This window comes from Coregonus clupeaformis, chromosome 35 (genome assembly GCF_020615455.1).
Source record: "Coregonus clupeaformis isolate EN_2021a chromosome 35, ASM2061545v1, whole genome shotgun sequence".
Classification (NCBI taxonomy): domain Eukaryota; kingdom Metazoa; phylum Chordata; class Actinopteri; order Salmoniformes; family Salmonidae; genus Coregonus; species Coregonus clupeaformis.
Genome location: NC_059226.1, coordinates 18,697,672 through 18,722,853, shown reverse-complemented (window position 1 = coordinate 18,722,853; position 25,182 = coordinate 18,697,672). Strand labels below are relative to the sequence as shown.

The 25,182-nt window shown below is 44.9% G+C and overlaps 1 protein-coding gene across 1 annotated transcript in view; it reads left to right on the top strand.

The window, feature by feature from the left end:
* Positions 1-23,374, top strand: part of LOC121551924 (potassium voltage-gated channel subfamily H member 4-like) — a 28,996-nt gene extending 5,622 nt beyond the window's left edge. The window contains exons 2-16 of the mRNA XM_045210663.1: positions 4,935-5,168; positions 5,690-5,836; positions 7,544-7,677; positions 9,262-9,505; positions 10,047-10,204; positions 10,887-11,094; positions 11,714-11,908; positions 12,206-12,405; positions 13,790-14,039; positions 14,338-14,552; positions 14,647-14,685; positions 19,831-20,186; positions 20,435-20,514; positions 20,778-20,854; positions 21,346-23,374. Coding sequence (XP_045066598.1) covers positions 4,935-5,168; positions 5,690-5,836; positions 7,544-7,677; positions 9,262-9,505; positions 10,047-10,204; positions 10,887-11,094; positions 11,714-11,908; positions 12,206-12,405; positions 13,790-14,039; positions 14,338-14,552; positions 14,647-14,685; positions 19,831-20,186; positions 20,435-20,514; positions 20,778-20,854; positions 21,346-22,437 — 3,629 coding nt within the window. The 3' untranslated portion in view covers positions 22,438-23,374. The remainder of the gene's footprint in view (positions 1-4,934; positions 5,169-5,689; positions 5,837-7,543; positions 7,678-9,261; positions 9,506-10,046; positions 10,205-10,886; positions 11,095-11,713; positions 11,909-12,205; positions 12,406-13,789; positions 14,040-14,337; positions 14,553-14,646; positions 14,686-19,830; positions 20,187-20,434; positions 20,515-20,777; positions 20,855-21,345) is intronic.
* Positions 23,375-25,182: the final 1,808 nt, after the last annotated feature.

The window sequence follows — 25,182 nt, the reverse complement described above, 5'->3', positions numbered from 1 at the left end:
CTCCTAATTGAGGCATACCATTATTTAATAGCATTTCCCCTCCATTTCAATTCACAAATTGTGATTATTGTTGTTGTGATTGATGCAAACGGCCTGGCTGTTTTGCTTGTGTAATGTAAGTAGATTGGTTTGGGTTTTGCTGTTCACCACCTGATGTCAATTACTGAAGCTACAAGTGCATGAACTGAACTGTGATAGAAAGGACCAGTGTTATTCACTACGATGGAGAAGTCCCTTTTGTCGTGCGGACAGTCATTTCAGAAATTATTTTGAGAGAAAATGAGAGAGAGAATGAGAAAGTGAAGCACTTAGAGCTTTGACGGTTCAACGTGGCTTTCACAATGAACTTCGATTCTGCCATTCTTCCATCAGATAAAAAGAAGAGAGAGAGAAAGACTGAGGGAAAGACCGGTAGACTGGGTGCATTTTAGCAGAACAATAGAGTTGGAGAAAGAACTTACCATCTGTTTGCTTTGGTTTAGAAAATCAACCTTGTTTCACTGGTCTATATCAGTCTAAGCCAAGTAACAATGATGATCATAAAGCTACTGTAACAAACCCCCCTATTGGTCCAGATACTGCTCAGTATGTTTTCCCATAGGATTAACTTATTGCGAATCTATTTGTGTTCTTCCTGTATAAAAAAGGGACCGCATCCTGGTTACCTCCTCCCTGTGGAAATAACAGCTTTGCCATTAGCTTTTTATTTTAAAATGTTTTATAAATTGCTATCGCAACTCAAGCCTGGGCACATTAAGTCTCATGTACAGTGCCTTGCAAAAGTATTCAGCCCCCTTGGCGTTTTTCCTATTTTGTTGCATTACAACCTGTAATTTAAATGGATTTTTATTTGGATTTCATGTAATGGACATACACAAAATAGTCCAAATTGGTGAAGTGAAATGAAAAAAATAACTTGTTTAAAAAAATTCTCAAAAAGAAATATAAGCATATGTATTCACCCCCTTTGCTATGAAGCCCCTAAATAAGATCTGGTGCACCCAATTACCTTCAGAAGTCACATAATTAGTTAAATAAAGTCCACCTGTGTGCAATCTAAGTCTCACATGATCTCAGTATACATACACCTGTTTTGAAAGGCCCCAGAGTCTGCAACACCACTAAGCAAGGGGCATCACCAAGTAAACGGCACCATGAAGACCAAGGAGCTCTCCAAACAGGTCAGGGACAAAGTTGTGGAGAAGTACAGATCAGGGTTGGGTTATAAAGAAATATCCAAAACTTTGAACATCCCACGGAGCACCATTAAATCCATTATTAAAAAATGGAATGAATATGGCACCACAACAAACCTGCCAAGAGAGGGCTGCCCACCAAAACTCACAGACCAGGCAAGGAGGGCATTAATCAGAGAGGCAACAAAGACACCAAAGATAACCCTGAAGGAGCTACAAAGCTCCACTGCGGAGATTGGAGTATCTGTCCATAGGACCACTTTAAGCCGTACACTCCACAGAGCTGGGCTTTACGGAAGAGTGGCCAGAAAGAAGCCATTGCTTAAAGAAAAAAATAAGCAAACACTTTTGGTGTTCGCCAAAAGGCATGTGGGAGACTCCCCAAACATATGGAAGAAGGTACTCTGGTCAGATGAGACTACAATTGAGCTTTTTGGCCATCAAGGAAAACGCTATGTCTGGCACAAACCCAACACCTCTCATCACCCCGAGAACACCATCCCCACAGTGAAGCATGGTGGTGGCAGCATCATGCTTTGAGGATGTTTTTCATCAGCAGGGACTGGGAAACTGGTCAGAATTGAAGGAATGATGGATGGCGCTAAATACAGGGAAATTCTTGAGGGAAACCTATTTCAATCTTCCAGAGATTTGAGACTGGGACGGAGGTTCACCTTCCAGCAGGACAATGACCCTAAGCATACTGCTAAAGCAACACTTGAGTGGTTTAAGGGGAAACATTTAAATGTCTTGGAATGGCCTAGTAAAAGCCCAGACCTCAATCCAATTGAGAATTTGTGGTATGATTTAAAGATTGCTGTACACCAGCGGAACCCATCCAACTTGAAGGAGCTGGAGCGGTTTTGCCTTGAAGAATGGGCAAAAATCCCAGTGGATGGATGTGCCAAGCTTATAGAGACATACCCCAAGAGACTTGCAGCTGTAATTGCTGCAAAAGGTGGCTCTACAAAGTATTGACTTTGTGGGGGTGAATAGTTATGCATGCTCAAGTGTTCTGTTTTTTTGTCTTATTTCTTGTTTGTTTCACAATAAAACATATTTTGCATCTTCAAAGTGGTAGGCATGTTGTGTAAATCAAATTATACAAACCCCCCAAAAATCAATTTTAATTCTAGGTTGTAAGGCAACAAAATAGGAAAAATGCCAAGGGGGGTGAATACTTTCGCAAGCCACTGTAGCTTCTGTACTAATTATCTCTACATCCATCACTTAGAGACTGAGACATTTCAGGAGTTTAATGTCTTTCTCTACAGGAAATACTGTATACAGTAACAGTTTACAACCTATCTCAATCTAAAGATATCCTCCATCTCTACACCTTTCAACAGCAGCCAGACATAGTCCATGGCTCAGTAGGCTGTGAGTGTTGGCTGGGTGTCGAACTGTGGCTCACCTCAAATGACAGAATAAACTTAACAAGAGATCTGGAGCACTTAGGTCCTCTTCACCACTCTGTGTGAACTAATGATCTATTAGACATGTGTATTAAGTGTGTGTATAATACTTATCTGACACAACATCTACAGTATTGTCAATGCAAATGTCTATTTTTCCTTGTGTTTGAAGGAGGACTTATCCAGATTGCCTCGTTCGCTAATGATAATGGACTGCATATGAAAAGACTCAAACTGTGATCTCACTATGCATTAATAATAACTGAGCTAATTGGTGTATTGATTGACAGGATATGATCAGACCATCATCACATGTACCACTTACATAATACAGAGATAATAGGAAACTCTGGCAATGAAATTCTATCTTGTTCAAGTCAAACCACCCCTGTGTGGAAGAGCAGTGGATGAATAGATCAATTATGGAATTGAATTCAGTCAGTGGAATCATTTCCTATGAAACTCTATATGGCAGTGACCCAATGTACTTGGAGTGACCTAACGAACTTGATAGTTAGGGACAGGTGACAACGGACAGGCATTGGATTGTGGGAGACATCTGTGATGGGCGATTGTCTCTGCACAATGAGGCACAGTGCTACAATACAGTCTACTTTGCAACCCTTTAGAAAGGTTGGAACAGAGGGGAGGGAGGTGGTCCTTTTAAACAGCTGCCTGCAATTTTGTTTTAATGGAGATTGGTTGTTCAACTCACTATGGAGGAATATATCATTCATAAATGTTTATAGCTGTAGCAAAAACACAATTATGTTCTCTCTCTCAAAAGAGTAATCAGGTAAATAGCAGCTAAATAGAGGTACATTTAAATCAAGCAAATCAAATTTAAACAAAAAGTTAAAAGAGTATCTTAAATAATCCCACAACACCCTCCATCCTCCCTCCATCCTCCCATAAAAATAAATAAAAAATCAATAACACCCCTGCCTTTCGTGAACTAACACTCGCACTTGACTTTTTTCCCTACTAGCACTGCCCTTGCTGATAGTGGCTGTCCCACCTAGCTATCTTAAGATGAATGCACTAACTAAGTCTCTCTGGATAAGAGTGTCTGCTAAATGACTCAAATGTAAATATAACAATACAACACAAATGATTCATAGCTGAAACGTGACTTGGCCATTTCAGAAAGGGGACTGACTGTGCCATCGCACCTATATTCTTGTTGCTGAAAGTACATCTTCCCTTCCGCTTAGCCTGAGTGCCTCCACAGTTCAACAGATGGGTGCAGCTCTGAGAGGTGGTTGGTATTTCAGTAGAGTCTGACAGAATCAAAAGGCAGCTACTGAATCAGAAGCTCCAGCCTGTCCTGTGATTGGCTGGCTCTGACTTTGGTGACATGGACAGGAGGATGTGAGGATACTAAACATGATGCTCATTTCCTGTCCCCATTAGTGTCCCCAGGCACCTGCTGGGGGGGGGGCCTGGGCTGTGGGCCCCCATAGAGTGAACTAGGTCCCCTCTTCTCTCCTATCACATCCACCAGACTTCACAGGCCTAAACTTCAAAGCCTGCTCTGATGTCCCTGCAGGCTGCTGTGGGTGGGCTCTATGTGCTAGACAGACAGATCGACTGAGACCCAGACAGACAGACAGAGCTCTTTTTCTGGCTTTTTACCAGACAGCTAAAGGATGAAAATGAGAGAGGGAGATGAGAGAGAGATTCAGAAAGAAACCTGCAAGCGACTGAATCCCTGACCCTATGTTCCACCTTCATAGATGGCTGTATTCAACACAAGCTTGATTGTTAATTACATAACCTAATTCAGCATCCAGGGGCAAGGACATTCATCCATTTAATGTCTGAATCACACAGCGTACTTGAGGGACAGAAATAATTGGTTGATCACTTCAACAGCAATCATTACGCAGACAGAGTACAGTATATTTACATTTTAGTCATTTAGCAGACACTCTTATCCAGAGCAACTTACAGTTAGTGAGTGCACACATTATCTTTCATACTGGCCCCCCATGGAAATCAAACCCACAACCCTGGTGTTGCAAACGCCATGTTCTACCAAGGCCATTCCAAGACATTTAAATGTTTCCCCTTAAACCACTCAAGTGTTGCTTTAGCAGTATGCTTAGGGTCATGCTCTGAGCTACATCCCTACCAGCCATTCCCTCCCCTACCCTGGACCAATTGTGCACCGCCCCATGGGTCTCCCGGTCACGACAGAGTCTGGATTCGAACCAGGATCTATAGTGGCACAGCTAGCACTGCGATGCAGTGCCTTAGACCACTGCGCCATTCGGGAGGTATATTCTGTCTCTAATTTATTTTCTCTCCTTGCTTTCCACAGACAGCAACTTCCTGCTTGGGAATGCCCAGGGTCGCCAAGGTTACCCCATCGTGTACTGCTCGGATGGCTTCTGCGAGCTGACGGGGTTCGTGCGTACTGAGGTGATGCAGAAAACATGCACATGTCGCTTCCTGCACGGGGCGGAGACCAGTGAGAGGGTGAGGCAGCAGGTGGACAAGGCCCTGGAGGGACAGCAGGAGTACCAGGGGGAGGTGTGCTTCTACATGAAGAATGGTGAGCATTCAGTCAACACATAGTGGCCCTCAACACGATACTGTGGCCCTTGTCAAATCAATACAACATAATCCAACCAGATCCATCTTTTGAATGTATTTTTAGAACAATGGACAGAGGATGCAACATACACCAAGTTCTCTTCTGCACAATATGAAGAGAGAGTAGAGTAAAATACAATCCTCAACTCCACAAGTGTCATTATAATTTAACTCAGTGGTATTCAAAGTCATTTAAATTAGAGTGCAGATTATTTAATGGGACAATATATAAACGTTTTTGAGAAAGATCATTTGAGTAAATGTATTTTGGTTTATTTTCATTTTGATAAGAGATGAAAATGCAATGAATTGAAGGTTATTTGTTGATTTAGGTTGTGTCATTAGATTTGGTGTGGGAGTCATGAGAAATTATTGAGAAAATAATGGGTTCCCCAGAAATTCTGGTGGAAGAAATTGGGTCCCCGCTGAATAAAATGAAATACCACTGATCTAACTTCTTCTATAATGTTGCTTCCACAGGAAACCCATTCTGGTGCCTTCTTGACATTGTGCCAATTAAGAATGAGAAGGGTGAGGTGGTTCTATTCCTTTTCTCCTTCAAGGATGTCACTGAGTCATACGGAAAAAGCCACCATCACAGCAACAGGAGAGAGGGGGAGGCCACAGGTATTCTACCAACTCTGCAACACTGTGGCTTGCACATTATTTAACCGTTTATACAGTGCCTTGCAAAAGTATTCATCCCCCTTGGCGTTTTTCCTATTTTGTTGCATTACAACCTGTAATTTAAATGGATTTTTATTTGGATTTCATGTAATGGACATACACAAAATAGTCAAAATTGGTGAAGTGAAATAAAAATAAATAAATAAAAACAACGGAAAAGTGGTGCGTCATATGTATTCACCCCCTTTGCTATGAAGCCCCTAAATAAGATCTGGTGCAACCAATTACCTTCAGAAGTTACGTAATTAGTTAAATAAAGTCCACCTGTGTGCAAGTGTCACATGATCTCAGTAATATACACCTGTTCTGAAACCACCAAGCAAGCGGCACCATGAAGACCAAGAAGCTCTCCAAACAGGTCAGGGACAAAGTTGTGGAAAAGTACAGATCAGGGTTGGGTTATAAAAAATATCAGAAACTTTGAACATCCCATGGAGCACCATTAAATCCATTATTGAAAAATGGAAAGAATATGGCACCACAACAAAGCTGCCAAGAGAGGGCCACCCACCAAAACTCACAGACCAGGCAAGGAAGGCATTAATCAGAGGCAACAAAGACACCAAAGATAACCCTGAAGGAGCTGCAAAGCTCCACAGTGGAGATTGGAGTATCTGTCCATAGGACCACTTTAAGCCGTACACTCCACAGAGCTGGGCTTTAAGGAAGAGTGGCCAGAAAAAATACATTGCTTAAAGAAAAAAATAAGCTAACACATTTGGTGTGGGAGACTCCCCAAACATATGGAAGAAGGTACTCTGGTCAGATGAGACTAAAATTGTGCTTTTTGGCCATCAAGGAAAACACTATGTCTGGCGCAAATACAACACCTCTCATCACCCCGAGGAAACCATCCCCACAGTGAAGCATGGTGGTGGCAGCATCATGCTGTGGGGATGTGTTTCATCGGCAGGGACTGGGAAACTGGTCAGAATTGAAGGAATGATGGATGGCGCTAAATACAGGGAAATTCTTGAGGAAAACCTGTTTCAGTCTTCCAGAGATTTGAGATTGGGACGGAGGTTCGCCTTCCAGCAGGACAATGACCCTAAGCATACTGCTAAAGCAACACTTGAGTGGTTTAAGGGGAAACATTTAAATGTCTTGGAATGGCCTAGTCAAAGCCCAGACCTCAATTCAATTGAGAATCTGTGGAATTACTTAAAGATTGCTGTACACCAGCGGAACCCATCCAACTTGAAGGAGCTGGAACAGTTTTGCCTTGAAGAATTGGCAAAAATCCCAGTGGCTAGATGTGCCAAGCTTATAGAGACATACCCCAAGACTTGCAGCTGTAATTGCTGCAAAAGGTGGCTCTACAAAGTATTGACTTTGGGGGGGGTGAATAGTTATGCACGCTCAAGTTTTCTGTTTGTTTGTCTTATTTCTTGTTTGTTTCATAATAAAAAATATTTTGCATCTTCAAAGTAGTAGGCATGTTGTGTAAATCAAATAATACAAACCCCCCAAAAATCAATTTTAATTCCAGGTTGTAAGGCAACGAAATAGGAAAAATGCCATGGGGGGTGAATACTTTCGCAAGCCACTGTAGTTTAGACTATGATGCTTTGTACAATGATAGCATAAGAGGAAGGCTTTCATATTATAAGTGTAGTAACCCATTAATGATGGTCCTTATGTCATCAGGCATCTCAGAAGACGCACATCAGAGCAGAAAACACAGCCGTTCCCACTTTTCCCAAGCCAGGGAGAGGGGAAGGACTGTCCTGTACCACCTCACCAACCAGTTCTCCAAGAGCGGCAAGGGGAAACTGCCCAATGTGAGTTCCCATGTACAGTAGAGTGTATTGACTCATTGACAAAAAATGAATTGTTTCTTTATAGGAAAGGCACAATTTCATTATATTACCAACTGCTTTCTGAAAGATTAAGTCATTTGTTTTCATACTACATGTAAAATCACATTCTCACCACATTCAAATCAAATCATATTTGAGCAGACGTGTTATGGAGTATATAGAGAAAGGTGACATTTACCTATCCATTTGAGGAAGGTTGAGCTTGGCACAGATAGAGGAATTGATCAGGCAGCCTTTGAAGCTCCAGTCTGATGAGTGTGGTCTTTGTAGTGCTGGTATATATAGAGCAACAGAGAGACGTGGTGTGGCCTTTGCAGATTGGGACATGGGAAAGCTATGGTATCATCTCACTAATTAAAGGAAAGTACTGCTGTGTCACAGTTTGACACAGCAGTGAACAGACAGAACCAAGGACTTTCATCCTTTTCCCTCCTCCTCTCTTAAACACATGTTATATGAGGTAGTTGTTATTTAAAGATATGTCAATTGTACCGTTAAATGCTGAGAGACTTCAAACTTTAAAATATCAATGAAATTAATGAAAATTCACTCTCTCCAAATCCTACCTATTACATACTTGATGGTGATCAGTCAATGTTTTTTAAGATTGTGTAAAACATTTGCTTACCATTGACAACAGCATGGGCTATTGGGCATTGCATGCTTTAAAAATATTTCTCATTTGCACTTTTGCTGTGACATGTGTACAGTTCTGTACACGTTCCATTGTTGTGCATCTAAATCCTCCATGTGCAATTACCAAGTAATTATCTCCTATAATGTACCCAGCCATTATCCCACGAAGGGTTCCCACCTCGAGGTTCTGCCGACCTATTCAGCAGCACATCTCTAGTCATGTTGAAGAACGACAGAGGGAATTTACTTTCAGATCTCATTACCTCAAGGGATCTCCTTAGTTCCTCATCCATATTTCATCTCCCTCATACTGTGTCATTTATGGAGGATAAAGTCAGTGATTCGGCATATGTGTTGAAAGAACATGTCGATAATTGTCTCTCCTGGTCTTTCATTTATTGTACAGTCAAATAAGGTTCCATTTGATCCCCAGGCCTGTTAGATGACCTGCTACTGTTGCTGCTGCTACTACTCCTGTGATCCAATGGCCACACATTGCATGCTGGTTATTTCTGTCTTGAAAAGATGCCATTGAACCCTTAAGATGTTTCTTGATTTTTTGTTTTGGATTATTTGTGTAACACAAGCGTTAGTAACACAAGCGTTTCGCTGCACCCGCTATAACATCTGCTAAACTTTGTACACGACCAATAAACTTTGATTTGATTTGATGTCCATTGTTCTTAAAAGGAATGTTTCCTTCTCCTCTCTTGTGCCACAGTGGAGTTTGGATTGTGGCCAAGTGAGAGCTGCAGACACTGATTTTGATGTATCTAGGGCCATTAGGTTTCAGTGCATTCTTGAGATGTAATCATAGATACAAGGGCCACTGTGCCAGCGCGGTGTTTTGGGCTTTGTGTGTAACCTGGGACCTATGACCTGTGACCCTTGGCCTATGTCTCCTTGCAGAGTGTATTCCAGAAGCCCTCTCTCCCAGAGTACAAGGTGGCGGCGGTGCAGAAGTCCCGCTTCATCCTGCTCCACTACAGCGTGTCCAAGGCCCTATGGGATTGGCTGATCCTCCTGGCCACCTTCTACGTGGCGGTCACCGTGCCCTTCAATGTCTGCTTCGTCAGTCACCAGGACGACAACGACTGTGACTCCCGCAGTACCATTGTCAGTGACATCGCCGTGGAAATGCTCTTCATTCTAGGTAACTTACTGTGGTATAACAGTACTGAGAGTGGCAACATAGTACTCCAATGGTAAATGGCATATCACTCCGGTGGCTAAATTAATTGGCACCAGTAGCTAGCTCCTCTGGAATATAGTTGATCAAGAATAGTGCTTTCCTGCTGTGACAGTGGTGGTTTCCTTGGAAATAGGTCACATTTGACTGTACTCTCTCACCCACCTTCATCACCCACTCATCATGGTGTCTGTGTCACCCCTGGTTACAGCTCACATTTAGAGCCACAATTAGAGACTTCCTGTCTCCAATGGATGTGTGATCCTAAAACAGCTGTGATGGGGCTCAGACTTTTTTAAGTTGAGGAAATGGTAATTATGTACAGTGACATTCATGTACAAAATTAGCATCACATCCTGTGTTATTCTAAATTGTTGGTGTCATGCCATAATTAGCATATACAGCTCACCTGGAACAATGCTGGAATGTAGCCTATCAACTCACTGATAATAAAATACGTTATTTTGCTCATGTTCTGCTGGGTTTTCTCCCTGTTCCTCCCAAGATATCATCCTGAACTTTAGGACCACCTACGTGAGTCAGTCGGGTCAGGTGGTGTACGATGCCCGCTCCATCTACCTCCATTACTGTGGCACCTGGTTCTTTATAGACCTCATTGCTGCTCTGCCCTTTGACCTCCTCTACGCCTTCAACATCACAGTGGTGAGTTTGTATGGGTGTCATGACTGTGCATGTATGGGCGTCATGGGCGTCTGGCGTTGCGAGTATGTGCACTTCCCTATCCTATCTTTTGAACAGACAGTGCATGTTCGATAGCCCTTCCCAGAATAATTGTTTTCCCTCTGTTGGTCCTCTTTATTTCCCCTGAGCATTGAATTGTAACGGATTAGGTCTGCCACCTCCATGCTTTAATGAGCTGCTCCTTCCTCCTCTCTAGTGTCCCTGCCCCTATCCACAGGCTGCACTCCCCATCACTCTCTCTCTGTCTCACTGTTTAAATCTCATTCCAATAGCCTTCTCACTTCATCTTACCTGGGCTTCTGAGATGTGATACTGTTCAACTACCCCTTTTCCACCAATCATTTGTTTCTCAAGCTTTCCAAGAGATGTGCTGTTCTTTACGGATGAATGTATCTTTAGTCTCTGGGGAAGGTGGGATATTGGAGTGGTAGGAGAAATGTTTTCTCACTGTATCTCAGTTAGAGCGTGCCCTTGGAGATATCAGTTCAGTACAGAGGATAGATTGTCTGGATTGACTGTATATAATGTCTGACCAGACTATGACTCAACTCTCTAACCTCTTTTGACCTTAACACGTCACGTTGCAAATTGTCATTTCTACATGAATCATTGCATGTAAACCTGTATGTTACCTCCTGTCCAGACCTCCCTGGTCCATCTCCTGAAGACGGTGCGTTTGCTGCGGCTGCTGCGGTTGTTACAGAAGCTGGACCGTTACTCCCAGTACAGTGCTGTGGTCCTGACCCTGCTCATGTCTGTGTTCGCCCTGCTCGCCCACTGGATGGCCTGCGTCTGGTACGTCATTGGCCGCAAGGAGATAGAGAGCAGCGACCCTGTCACCTGGGACATAGGTGAGCGCCTGTTTGTTTGTGTTTGTGTGTGGTTGTTGGACCACTCTCACACAGCAGACACATGAACAGAATGTTTCCCTTTGGCGAGCTCCTCGGCTTGCTATAGGGAAGCAGCCATGCGTGACCACTGTTCCCTCTACATGTATCTGTAACACAGCAACTCATTTATTTTGCCTGACAGCTAGATGCTATGGCCCCTCTGCACACACGGTCCCTGGACAGGCCTGAATGCTTTTGAACTGGTCTCTCAGTCCATCTCCCTCCATAACACCCTCTCAGTCCACCTCACAGGAAGTGTAGGTCACAGAGTAATGGACAGAGACTGGTTGGCTGGTCCCCCCTACAGTGACTATCTAATTTAACCATGCTCCCAGCAAGGATGCCTCACACTCTATAATATCACCTCTGGATGGAGAGAATCATCAGTCAAGCACACATAAAGGAAAAAAGCAACCCAAACTCTTTCACTGGTCTCCTATCAGATCACTGTAAAGCATTTTCCTTTTTCTCCTCCTCTCTCTTCCTTTGTATTTTTTTTTCTCTCTCTCTCTCTCTCTCTCTCTCTCTCTCTCTCTCTCTCTCTCTCTGTCTGTTACCCCTGTCCCACTGTGCTCTCCAGGCTGGCTGCAGGAGCTGGGGAAGCGGTTGGAGACCCCATACATCAACAGTACGATGGGCGGCCCCTCCATGCACAGTGCCTACATCGCCTCCCTCTACTTCACCCTGAGCAGCCTCACCAGTGTGGGCTTTGGCAATGTGTGTGCCAACACAGACGCCGAGAAGATCTTCTCCATCTGCATCATGCTCATGGGGGGTAAGTTCATTGGAAGAGAGGCAGTGTTAGTAGACATCTTGAGACACAAGCTGTCTTAAGACTTCTTGAAGAGACTTGTTGTTTTTAAGAAATCTTTAGCAGTATTATCTTCATTCTTTCAAGACATGTATTAAGATGTCTCGAGATGTCTTCACAAATCTCTTAAGAAAAGTCTTAAAACGTCTCAAGGCATGGTGATGGCACTCTCTTCTGCATATGTATGTGCTTTGAGCACAAATGAGTAATCTTGTAACACTCCTTGACCCCCATGCTTCCTGTTCCTCGTCCGACCTGCAGCCCTGATGCATGCAGTGGTCTTCGGTAACGTGACGGCCATCATCCAGCGCATGTACTCTCGGCGCTCACTCTACCACACGCATATGAAGGACCTCAAGGACTTTATCCGTGTGCACCGTCTGCCCCAGCTGCTGAAACAGAGGATGTTGGAGTACTTCCAGACTACCTGGTCTGTCAACAACGGCATCAACGCCAATGAGGTGGGTCACATGATACTATGTATTTAACAATGGTGGAAACAAACTCTGGCCAATGATTACAACAATCCAATGCTTTCAAATCTCTGATGGGGAGTGTGCAAATGCACACTTTAGGATCAGGATGGAAAATTGGGATGCAGCCATTAGGGTACACAAACATACTGTACTGACAGACTGGTCTTTATATATTTTCTGATGTAAATAAATAGCCTCTCAGAGAAAGTACACCTTACATTGGGAGTAGTTAGTTAATTTTCTAAAGTCATCTTTTGTATCACTGCCAAGGTCTTTCTATCAGATGGTGTTGACAATGTGGCTGTGTATTGTCACATTCAGACATAGATGGTCTCGTGGTCTAGTCGTGTCTCTGTGTGTGGTGGAAGATTCTAAATCAGACATGTAATCTTACATCTAGGTCATCTCCACCTTTCTTTCCCAATCTGCTCTCAGTCTGCCCACTGAGGTTAGATTGGTTATTTTAGAAAGTAGTATTTTGTTCACAGTGATGGCTAAAATTGCTCCCCATTGTTGGAATAAACTACAAAATTCCTTGCATCTTGATTCCCTGGTGTCGCTACAGCAGTTTAGGACTCATTCATTGAGGATTGCAGTTGTTTCGATTGATTCTAGAGTATTATTTGTTGAAATTGTGGTGTTGAGGTAATTTTTTATTCTTCTTGTTTTATTTGTAATGTACATTTTTCTTCCTGTTTTTGAGAACATTTTTGTACTCAGGACAACATTGGGAATGAGACCCTGGTCTCAATTGGGCTACCCTGAATAAATACAAGTTAATAAAACATTTTTTAAGTCCCTTCATTAGGCTATAGACTACAGAGATAGGAATAGAAAAGATGGTACTCATTTACACCCTCTCATCATCAGCTTCATCATTTATTCTCTGCTGAAGGCGTGACAACAGACGCTATGAAGGATCCAGAGAACTCGCAGATTTCTAACACCTCTTAGCTGGTGCTACTGCCAGGCTAGCACTAGTGAAACAGACCTACAGTGCACATTATATGTAGAGATTTGAGTCATCTAAGAAGGCTTGCATGAAAACAACTACTGTACATTGAAGTGTGTAGCCACTAGCCAAAATACAGCTAGAGTCCAACACAAAATACAAGACACAGTATACTCACTGAGAATTGTGTTTGTTTCAACAATAAATCTAATACATATTTGTGAATAACTGTTGATTGGCTGTCCACACAGTGTTCATAGGCTTGAACTTGGTTTCTACTGTCTATCATCTCATCTGACAAGAGCATTCCTTTAGCCTTGATCCTCCGACACCACTGTCCATCTCTGGTACCTCTGTAATCTGATACAAAACCATTGAATTGTGGGTGTTGAAGTTCTCCCTCTCTCCTCCTGGCAGCTGCTGCATGACTTCCCAGACGAACTGCGTGCGGACATCGCCATGCACCTGAACAAGGACATCCTACAGCTGCCAGTGTTTGAGCGGGCCAGTAGGGGGTGTCTGCGCTCCCTCTCCCTGCACATTAAGACCTCTTTCTGCGCCCCGGGAGAGTACCTCATTCGCCAGGGGGACGCGTTGCAGGCCAACTACTTTGTCTGCTCTGGGTCTCTAGAGGTGCTGAAGGACGGCATGGTCCTTGCTATCCTGGGTACGTCTTAGACAACTCCCTTCCCTGTTCTGGAGTACACTATCTTTTCATACCTTCCTTTTTCTTTCTCTCGTGTTGGTGTTCTGTCTCTGTTATCAACTCTTTGGCAGCATCTGAAATGGAATCTTATTCCCTTTAGAGTGCAATACTTTGGGACAGAAAAGTAGTGCACTATATAGGAAATAGGGAGTTGTCTTTATCCCTCAGTTGCTATCTCAGCAATATTGATGTTGTCATTATACTGTATGAGAGAAGAATCAAATCAATTCAGATTATTAATTGGATCATCTGTCTCTAGGCAAAGGTGATCTGATTGGGGCAGACCTGACAGGGCAAGACCAGGTGATCAAGACCAATGCGGACGTGAAGGCTCTGACCTACTGTGACCTGCAGCACATCAGTGTCCGAGCCCTTAGGGAGGTCCTGGGCCTCTACCCAGAGTATGGCAGTCGCTTCAGCTCTGATATCCACCACAACCTCACCTACAACCTGAGAGAGGGCAGCGAGGCAGAGGTGAGAACCACACATGCTCACTCACTCAAACTTTACACTATGTGGCCTGTGTAAACTGTAATGGAATTGTGATTCATTCTGACTCACTTTACAGGGGCTGACAAGGTTCTCACGGTCCCCTCGGCTCTCTCAGGTAAATGTGTGCCTCTTTATTACTATACTACAGCGGGTAATTACTATGACCTGGCAGTCTGCTACTGACAGATGACTCAGGGATGCTCTTACAGCCACAGCCAACATATCTACAAAGTCACAGCTTCACATTATCAACAAGTCAGAGCTCAGAACATTTGTAGTCATAGCCAGAATCTTTCAAGCTAAATGCCCAAATGAAATATTTAGACCTTGAGATGTGAATAGGCTTTGTGACTCATCATTCCATTTTTCAAAGCGTTTGAATATTTTGTTTGGGACAGTGACATGATTGAGGTTGATATGAGGGTTCTGGTCCCTGAACTATTGCCCTGCCCTCTCAGGTGAACATATAACTTGATAAAAGGCTGAATGCAATGTTCTGATCTAGCACATTTGCAGACTTCACTCTGAAAGAAGCAAGATTGCAACTCTCACAGCCCCATTTTCCCACCTTTATTGAGAGCTTAACAAAGGGCTGTCATTAGTGTGTGTATCTCTGTGAGGCTGATTTTGTCCTTGTATTTTTTTGTATTTGAGTGGGTGTTGGAGTAGGCGTATGCCTTTATGTGGTGTTTGTTTGTGTGTGTGTGCACGCTTGCATGTGTGTTTCTATGACATGTGAGTGTCCACGTGTTATTGTTTCTACATTGTGCGTAGGAGTTAACCGATTCTCTCAAAATTGATTTACCTGAATGTGAAAATTGTCTGGTAGCAATAAAATACAAAAATAATACAAATCTGACAGAAAACATTTTGCTCTGAGGAATAACGATTATAAGCCACGACGAGGTCATAACAGCTAAATAATCTGACTCCTACTGAAAATGCCAAGCAGGCAGTTCGCCTCAATGCACCTAATTTCCTGTGTTTGCCACTAAGAGAGAGGAACAGCACTAACTCACAGCTATTAGAAGGAAATGACACACAATCGCTTGTTACCAGGGGAGTCATTGTGACGAGTACTGAGGATACGAAGAGGCAGGACGCAGACATCAACAATGTAAAGGTTTACTTAACACTGAGCAAGAGAACAACAAAGAGCGAGTACACGACATGACACTAACAATCACACACAACACTGAACAGTCCAGGGCTATATGGGGGTGGTGATGAGATGATGAGGTGCGCTGGAGCTAATTAGGGTGCGTTGGGTTTCCATTCCGGTGTTGCACTCAGACCGGTGGCTCAGTAGACCGGCGAATCAGAGCGCCGGAGGGGAGCAACAGGAGGAGACGTGACAGTACCCCCCCCCCGGACGCGCAGCTCCCGCCGCAGGACGTCACCAGCCAGGAGGACGACCGAGGACGAGGAGCGGGCTGTTCAGGGCGGCGAAAGTCCTGAATTAGGTTGGGGTCCAGAACGTCCCCAACCGGAACCCAGCTCCTCGGGATCATACCCCTACCTGTCCACCAGGTAACGGAGCCGTCCCCCACGGAACCTAGAGTCCAGCAGGTCCCTCACCGTATACGCCGGACTCCCGTAAATGTCCAGGGGCGGGGGCGTACCCCGGGGAACGGCATCCGCCAGAGGACCAGGAACCACCGGCCTGAGGAGAGACACATGAAAAGTGGGTGAGTGGGAAGGAGTAGCCGGTACACTACATCATTTTCCACCGGAGGACCTTAAACGGCCCCACAAACCGGGGGCTCAGTTTCTTTTCTTGCAGGGCAGGCAGAGAGGGAGGTTTTTAGTGGACAGCCAGGCTGGAATACAGGGGCCTCACTGTGGTGACGGTCGGCTTGGTCCTTCTGCCGACGAATGGCCCTCTGGAGATGGACATGGGCGGCGTCCCAGACCTGTCCGGCCCTGCGGAACCACTCGGCATGATTTGGAGAACCGATCTACGACCACCAGGACTGTTGTGAAGCCGTCAGAACGTGGGAGGTCGGTGACAAAGTCTATGGACAGGTGTGACCAAGGTTGCTGAGGCACTGGGAGAGGAACTAGTTTGCCTGCCGGGGCGTTCCGAGGTGTCTTCGTTTGGGCACATACGGAACAGGAGTTGATATTGCGGGAGACATCAGTATCCAAGGTGGGCAACCAGTATTTTTGTGAGAGAGAATGTAGGGTGCGCGTAATACCGGAGTGCCCTGCCGTAAGGGTGGTGTGCGCCCAGATCAGCAGGCGGTCACAGACCCTGGTGGGTACATACACGCGCCCTGGAGGGGTGTTGGCAGGCGCTGGGTCCTCCTGAGCCGCCAGGTGGATGTCTTCGTCCACATCCCAAATGACAGGTGCCACGATGAGAGACGGAGGCAGGATCCCCCAGATCCTTCCTTTCTCCGGTATGGTGCATCCTGGAGAGTGCGTCGGCTTTCACATTCTGGGATCCTGGGCGGTAGGACAGAATAAACTGAAAGCGAGTGAGAAATTGGGCCCACCTGGCTTGACGAGAGTTCATCTGTTTCACTGCCCGTATGAGCTACACATTCCGGTTGTCAGTGAGAATCCGGAATGGATGGACTGCACCCTCCAGCCAGTGTCTCCATTCCTCCAGAGCGAGGACCACCGCCAACAGCTCCCTGTATCCAACTCCAAAGTTCCTCTCTGCGGGGGTAAGCTTTTTAGAGAAAAAGACACAGGGATACATTTTCTCTGGCTTACCTTGCCGCTGGGAGAGGACCCCACCCACGCCCTCCTCAGATGCGTCCACCTCCAGGATGAAAGGACGACCTGCATCTGGGTGTTTTAGGAGGGGCACTGTGGTGAACCCCTCCTTCAGCCTCTTGAAGGCAGTGTCATCCTCAGGGTTCCAGGCCAGCTTCTGAGGACCACCCTTAAGGAGAGAGGTGAGCAGGGCAGCTATGGAGCTGAAAAACCTGTTGAAACGCCAGTAGAAATTAGCGAAGCCCAGGAAGCTCTGTAGGCCCTTGATGGTGGTGGGGACTGGCCATGATCTGACTGTGTCTGTCTTCGCTCGTTCCATGAACACACCCTGAGGGCTGATCCTGTATCCCAGGAAGGAGATGGCCTGTTGGTGGAATTCGCATTTCTCCCAATTCACCAACAGGCTGTGTTCCCAGAGGCGGAGTAGGACCGCTCGAACGTAGCCGAGTAGATCAGGATATCGTCGATGTACACCATCACCTGTCTACTCAGCATGTCTCGGAACACGTCATTGACGAAGGACTGGAACACGGAAGGTGCGTTGGCGAGGCCGTAGGGCATGACGCAGTATTCATAGTGGTCTGAGGTAGTGCTGAATGCCATCTTCCACTCGTCTCCTTCCCGGATTTGGCTCAGGTTGTAGGCACTCCTCAGGTCCAACTTGGTAATGTACCGGGCCCCTCGCAGCTGCTCGATGGCCGACAGAACCAGAGGGAGGGGATACCGGTACTTGGTGGTGACTGCGTTCAGCCCCCGGTAGTCAATGCACGGCCTCAGTCCTCCGTCTTTTTTGGCCACGAAGAAGAAGCTGGCGGAGGCAGGAGAGGTAGAGCTTCTGATGAACCCCCGTTTCAGGGTCTCCGCCACATACTTCTCCATGGCCTCCGCCATGGAAAGGGGGTAAATGCGACTCTTTGGGGGGTGTTGTCCCTCCAGCAGGTCAATGGCGCAGTCCCAGGGCCTGTGAGGAGGGAGACACGTAGCCTTTAATGAAGAGAAGACATCAGAGAGATCTGCGTACTCACGTGGAATGTTGGGCTGTAGGGCGGACTCCAGACTCTCCACTGACGTGGAACAACAAACCACCGGCAGGCAGGTCTTCCGGCATGAGGTGGACCAGGCTGTGATCCTCTTGGTGCTCCAATTTATGGTGGGGTTGTGTAGTCTGAGCCAGGGCAATCCCAAGACAATCTGGTGAAGGGGTGACGTGACGATGTGGAATGACAGCTCCTCGTGGTGCTCCGGTAGTGTGGGTGACGTGTGTAATGGTGCCTGATCCAAGGGGTTTATTGTCCAGTGAGGTGACATGTAGCGGAGATGGCAGTGGCACGGTGGGCAACCCCCATTCAGAGACTAGCTCCCTATCTATAAGGTTCCCTGCTGAGGATACGAAGAGGCAAGATGCAGACGCAGGAATCAACAATGTAAAGGTTTACTTAACACTGATCAAGAGAACAACAAAGCGCGCGTACAAGACATGACACTAACAATCACACACAACACAACACTGAACAGTCCAGAGCTATAGAGGGGTGGTGACGAGATGATGAGGTGCAGGTGCGCTGGAGTTAATTAGGGTGCGTTGGGTTTCCATTCAGGTGTTGCCAAGGTGGTGCGCTCAGACCGGTGGCTCAGTAGACCGGCTTTTTTTAAACACCTGAAACATATTTTTCCTGCAATCGACAGCCATAATCATTATGCCTAATTCTATTCTACACATTCCAGAGTGTGTTATTCTGACTGTTGTAAATCACACACCTCAATATACTGCACTAACATGCCTAGGATATTACATCCAAATTACAACACAGTACATGGGATCATAACACACATCATCAATACAAGCACATATAATGGCATCATAATTAATACACAGATATCATGATATTAGCATAAGGTGCCAGATTACATTTAAACAAAGTATATTTTTTCTATATCTAAGCGTACCTCTTGACCGGTCTGGTGGTTATTTTTTTTAAAGAAACTAAATATGCTTCTCTGCATCTCTGCTAAAATCTGAGTAAAATATTAAGATTATTCAGTACATTTAGTAATTGCTTGGTTTTCTAAAGTCTAGCAACCTTGCAAGCAGGCATGCCAGCTAAGATAGTTAGATAAGCTACTCTAACTTGATTGATAGTCTGAAATGGCTTGATAGCTAGTTATGAGGTTGGGAGATTGGGAACCTATCTAGCTGGCTAGCTAAAGCCAACTTCATACAAAATGCTATGGCGCTAGATTGCAGGAGAAAGCTGTTTCAGGTGTTTGAAAATATAAAGATTATCCAACAAGCCCCCCTCCAGGCCACCCCCCAGCCATCCTCACGTATTCTGTGCCCCCTCAGATTTTTGGGGTGCATGACACCCCTGCTGCCCGTGACCGGCAGCTAAAATCTAATCAAACTCTGTGTGTATCACTCCACACTCTCTCTCCTCCTCCACCGGCAGTAGGCTACTGGAGGGCATGTATGGTTGTTTGTGAGTCCTACAGAGAACCTGTTACTCATGCCTCTCCTCTCCCACCCTCTGCCCCTCAGGAGCGAGCTGATAAGGACCACAAGCTTCCCTTCATTGTGGAGGCAGAAGATGTGGAGTCTGGTGAGGACATGGGCCATTGTCCCACTGGTGCATCCCACCAAGGACAGCTGCTCCTGATGCATGGCCTGAGCAGCCCCGTCTGCCACCCCGGCCTCAGCAGCCTGCTGGGGGAGGAGCTTCGTCATGTCAGTGCGCTTCGTCTCTGCCGCTACCCCTCCCCTCAGCTGCCGTCCAGTGAGGAGGTTACTCCCGCCCCAGTGCCCACCATGGTCACAGATCACAGCTCGTGCCATAGGCCAGCCAAGCTGCTCATACCTTCCCTACATTGTGTCAGCCCTCTGAACCTCAGCCCCAGGTGAGTAATGAGACATAAAGGTCAATCAAAATGACTAATGTTTGTATTTGATTAGCCCAGTACCTGAGCCTAAGGTTTGTAGGATTGTAAGACTATAACCATTAACCAAAATGTAAATCACATTTTCCAATGGATTTACCTGGTAATAACGGCAAAGACAGATTACAGTTCAATTTATTTAACTGAAAATCACTTCACATTTAATCATAACCCACTTAAGTATGAACTCTGTTTCCTATCTCCTCTAGGGTTGTGGATGGAATTGAGGATAATGGGCAGTCATTTCACTTTAATGTGGAACAAGGCGAGGCAAAGACCAATAGCAAAGGTAATGGTCTCACAGGTTAAACAATGGTTTAACTACAAAAAACAATATTTTTCTAACAGTGGTTTTCTAACAGTAAATAGACAAATATTTTAGGCAAGGATACTGAATTGATTGGTCAGAAAATGGCTGTTTTAGGATGATCCGAAGCAGTACAAGTAGGCTATGCATACAAATGAAATGGTATGAGGAAAGTACTGTATGTTGGAGTGGGGTTGTGAAAGCAGTGATCTCATCCATCCTTGTCCATCCCATCCCCCTCATAGACCCATTCCAGGTGAGCGCCAACTTACTTCTGGAGACAGAGATGGTGAGACAGAACATCGGCCAGCTAAACAAAGAGGTATGAACATACGATCACATTGACGGAATAAACTGACACATAAACCAACATAATGATGTATCAATGAACTTATAAATTAATGATATGCTCCATCTAGGTAGAGCGAGCTCAAGAGACACAAACTTTTTTGTTCTCCCACTTCATTTTCAGTACTCTACTTTCTCTGTACCCTAAAGAGTGTCTAAAAACAGGACATCTCTGACACACTTTCAGCATTAAATTCAACTCAGGCTATGTAGGCAAGAGAACATTTAAATACAATTTTCCTCAAATAAAATGTAGGATTGTTAAATTGGAGATGCTCCAGATTTGAAAGCTCACGTAACACCGACTGATAATTTATCACTGTGCTTGTTTTTAGTTTCCACCATTTCTGACCTAGAAAGCAACAATAGAACTCTAACTGTTACATCTCCTGCCTTGGAATAATTACTATTCAACCAAGCAACAGATTTTAGCTTTCATTCTTCTGCATGCCATCTATTTTCCAGATGAATACCCTTAACCAGGAGGTGTCCAACCTGAAAAAGGAGCTCCACGAGATGATGCATTTCCTGCAGGCCCATGTGACCATGTTTCATTACCCTTCTGCCATCTCCACCTATCCTTACGGCCTGCAGATGGCCCCCAACCCCAACCCCAGCAGCAACATGACTGCTGCCAACGACTGGCAGACACGGGTGCCTTTCAGTATGCCCGCTGGACCTCACCCATCTCACCTCCAACATGACCCCCTCAGCCACCCTGTCAGGAATGTGTGGGCCTACAGTGGGGTGCCCCCCCAGGGCAGAGGTCCCGCCATGGGTCAGAAGGTGGAGATTGAGCACCTTCACCAGACGTCCAATCCCAGGTCATCCTGTTTACATCCATGCTGCTCGGACAGAGGCAGAACCACTGGTCAGGGACTTGAAGCCCAGTACAGGCCTTTCCAGACCTCCAGAACTACACCCAACTCTCCCTACATGGGCCACTCCCAAGGCAGGACTGGGCCATCTCTTCTGGACCTCAGCTCTGCCTTCCCAGTACTCCCAGGTGCGGGTCCTTGTCACGTTGAGTACAAAGCCTCCATCCCCATCATCAGTACCTTTCATCCCCTATGTTCCCCAGGCAGCCTCAGCCAGTCCCACCCCTCCCTGAGTGTCCAGGTCAACTCTGACCGCAGCCATTCACCGTCCAGCTCCCCAACACCTATCCATGTCTCACTGACGCCTACCGGCCAACCACAGCTCCACACCACCTTCAGCTCTCACTCTGGGGTCTACACGTCTGTCAGCCCAACATACAACCAGACGCACAACCAGACCACCCAGGGGCAGGGCTCTCTCAACAAAGCTAGGCAGAATGACCTGGTCGGCTCCAGCCCTGTCCACACACTGGACTCATCCCTACCTCTGGTGGGGCAGTCAGCAGGGCCAGGGCCAGACTGTGGAGGGCCTAAGACTGAGTACCCACAGGGCAGGGAGAGACCTGAGAGGATGCAGAGTGATGCTGAGCAGGCAGAGTCCCAGACCCAGGGGATCGACAACAGCACACAGCAGGCCCTGGAAGTCGAGCCTCTCTGGGGCTTGGAGGTGACACGTTAGCAGCTGTCTGGAGCCCCACAGAGACCAGATAAATGAACTGGAACATTACTGCTGCATGGTAACGCTGAGCCCATCAACTCAACTCTCCCTTTTTGGTTGCATCTCTTATTCTACATATGTTTACATCTGAGAAATGTGTGATTGCTTTACAGTCCAAAACGTACACAACACAGCAATCACACTACATAATATCGGCACTGAATGTACTACTACTTGATGTACTGTTTATTTAATTTTACTGTAAATACAATATTGATATGGACCAGAGATTATGAAGACAAGCTGACTCAGTTTACTAAAAGATTCAGCTTTGTGTTTATTAAGCATTTTTTGTGGACTGAACGTTAGGTGTTACTAACCAGAGGGTATCTCTATACATATAATATTGAGACCTGGCAGCCATGTAAAACAGCAAACCCCACCCCTTTCCTTCATTATATTGTGTTTACATAGAAAGTATCATCACCTAATGAGCATTATTTTGACATGTGGTTTTATGTGATTTCATTATCTGTGAACACACTGTGGAGCTCATTCTACAAGCTGTCTGGACATTACAGCATACAACCAATGTTTGTGCTCATTATTTTAAGAAATGGTCTCTTGGCTAGCCTGCCAGAGGACCTATGGTTATTTGTGTTTTTCCCTCTACCCTCCTCTGCAATATGGCTATTCATAGCTCTGCATCTCTTTTTGCTCTTGTGTCTTGACATTTTCTATGCTGTATATTTGACTGTTTCTTTGGTAACAGAGACTGAAATAAGATGTGCAATGTATAGCCTACTGTACAAGCACAACAGCTTAGGAAGCGTACAAATTACAGCAAGATTTTAACAATGTGTGCAGACTGAAAGAGTTCAATATAGTTTTGTTTGTTTGTAACTGATATTAGTTGTAAAATAAAACGATTTAAGATGCAAACAGAATATATACACATATACACATATATATACATACATAAACATACAGTTGAAGTCAGAAGTTTACATACACCTTAGCCAAATACATTTAAACTCAGTTTTTCACAATTCCTGACATTTAATCCTAGTAAAGATTCCCTGTCTTAGGTCAGATAGGATCACCACTTTAATTTAAGAATGTGAAATGTCAGAATAATAGTAGAGAGACTGATTTATTTCAGCTTTTATTTCTTTCATCACATTCCCAGTGGGTCAGAAGTTTACATACACTCAATTAGTATTTGGTAGCATTGCCTTTAAATTGTTTAACTTGGGTCAAACGTGTCGGGTAGCCTTCCACAAGCTTCCCACAATAAGTTGGGTGAATTTTGGCCCATTTCTCCTGACAGAGCTGGTGTAACTGAGTCAGGTTTGTAGGCCTCCTTGCTCGCGCACACTTTTTCAGTTCTGCCCACAAATGTTCTACAGGATTGAGGTCAGGGCTTTGCGATGGCCACTCCAATACCTTGACTTTGTTGTCCTTAAGCCATTTTGCCACAACTTTGGAAGTATGCTTGGGGTCATTATTCATTTGGAAGACCCATTTGCAACCAAGCTTTAACTTCCTGACTGATGTCTTGAGATGTTGCTTCAATAGATCCACATAATTTTCCTTCCTCATGATGCCATCTATTTTGTGAAGTGCACCAGTCCCTCCTGCAGCAAAGCACCCCCACAGCATGATACTGCCACCTCCGTGCATCACGGTTGGGATGGTGTTCTTCGGCTTGCAAGCAGCCCCCTTTTTCCTCCAAACATAACGATGGTCATTATGGCCAAACAGTTCTATTTTTGTTTCATCAGACCATAGGACATTTCTCCAAAAGGTACGATCTTTGTCCCCATGTGCAGTTGCAAACCGTAGTCTGGCTTTTTTATGGCGGTTTTGGAGCAGTGGCTTCTTCCTTGCTGAGCGGCCTTTCAGGTTATGTCGATATAGGACTCGTTTTACTGTGGATATAGATACTTTTGTACCTGTTTCCTCCAGCATCTTCACAAGGTCCTTTGCTGTTGTTCTGGGATTGATTTGCACTTTTCACAAAAAACTAAGTACGTTCATCTCTAGGAGACAGAACGCGTCTCCTTCCTGAGCGGTATGGCGGCTGCGTGGTCCCATGGTGTTTATACTTGCGTACTATTGTTTGTACAGATGAACGTGGTACCTTCAGGCGTTTGGAAATTGCTCCCAAGGATGAACCAGACTTGTGGAGGTCTACAATTTTTTTTCAGAGGTCTTGGCTGATTTCTTTTGATTTTCCCATGATGTCAAGCAAAGAGGCACTGAGTATGAAGGTAGGCCTTGAAATACATCCACAGGTACACCTCCAATTGACTCAAATGATGTCAATTAGCCTATCAGAAGCTTCTAAAGCCATGACATCATTTTCTGGAATTTTACAAGCTGTTTAAAGGCACAGTCAACTTAGTGTATGTAAACTTCTGACCCACTGGAATTGTGATACAGTGAATTAAAAGTGAAATAATCTGTCTTTAAACAATTGTTGGAAAAACTACTTGGGTCATGCACAAAGTAGATATCCTAACCGACTTGCCAAAACTATAGTTTGTTAACAAGAAATGTGTGGAGTGGTTGAAAAACGAGTTTTAATGACTCCAACCTAAGTGTATGTAAACTTCCGACTTCAACTGTATATATATATATATATATATATATATATATATATATATATATATATATATATATAACATATTTATAATTGTTTAAACAGGGACCCTGAGAAATACAATTACATCAAAAGTGAAAAATTAAATAACATGAAAGGTT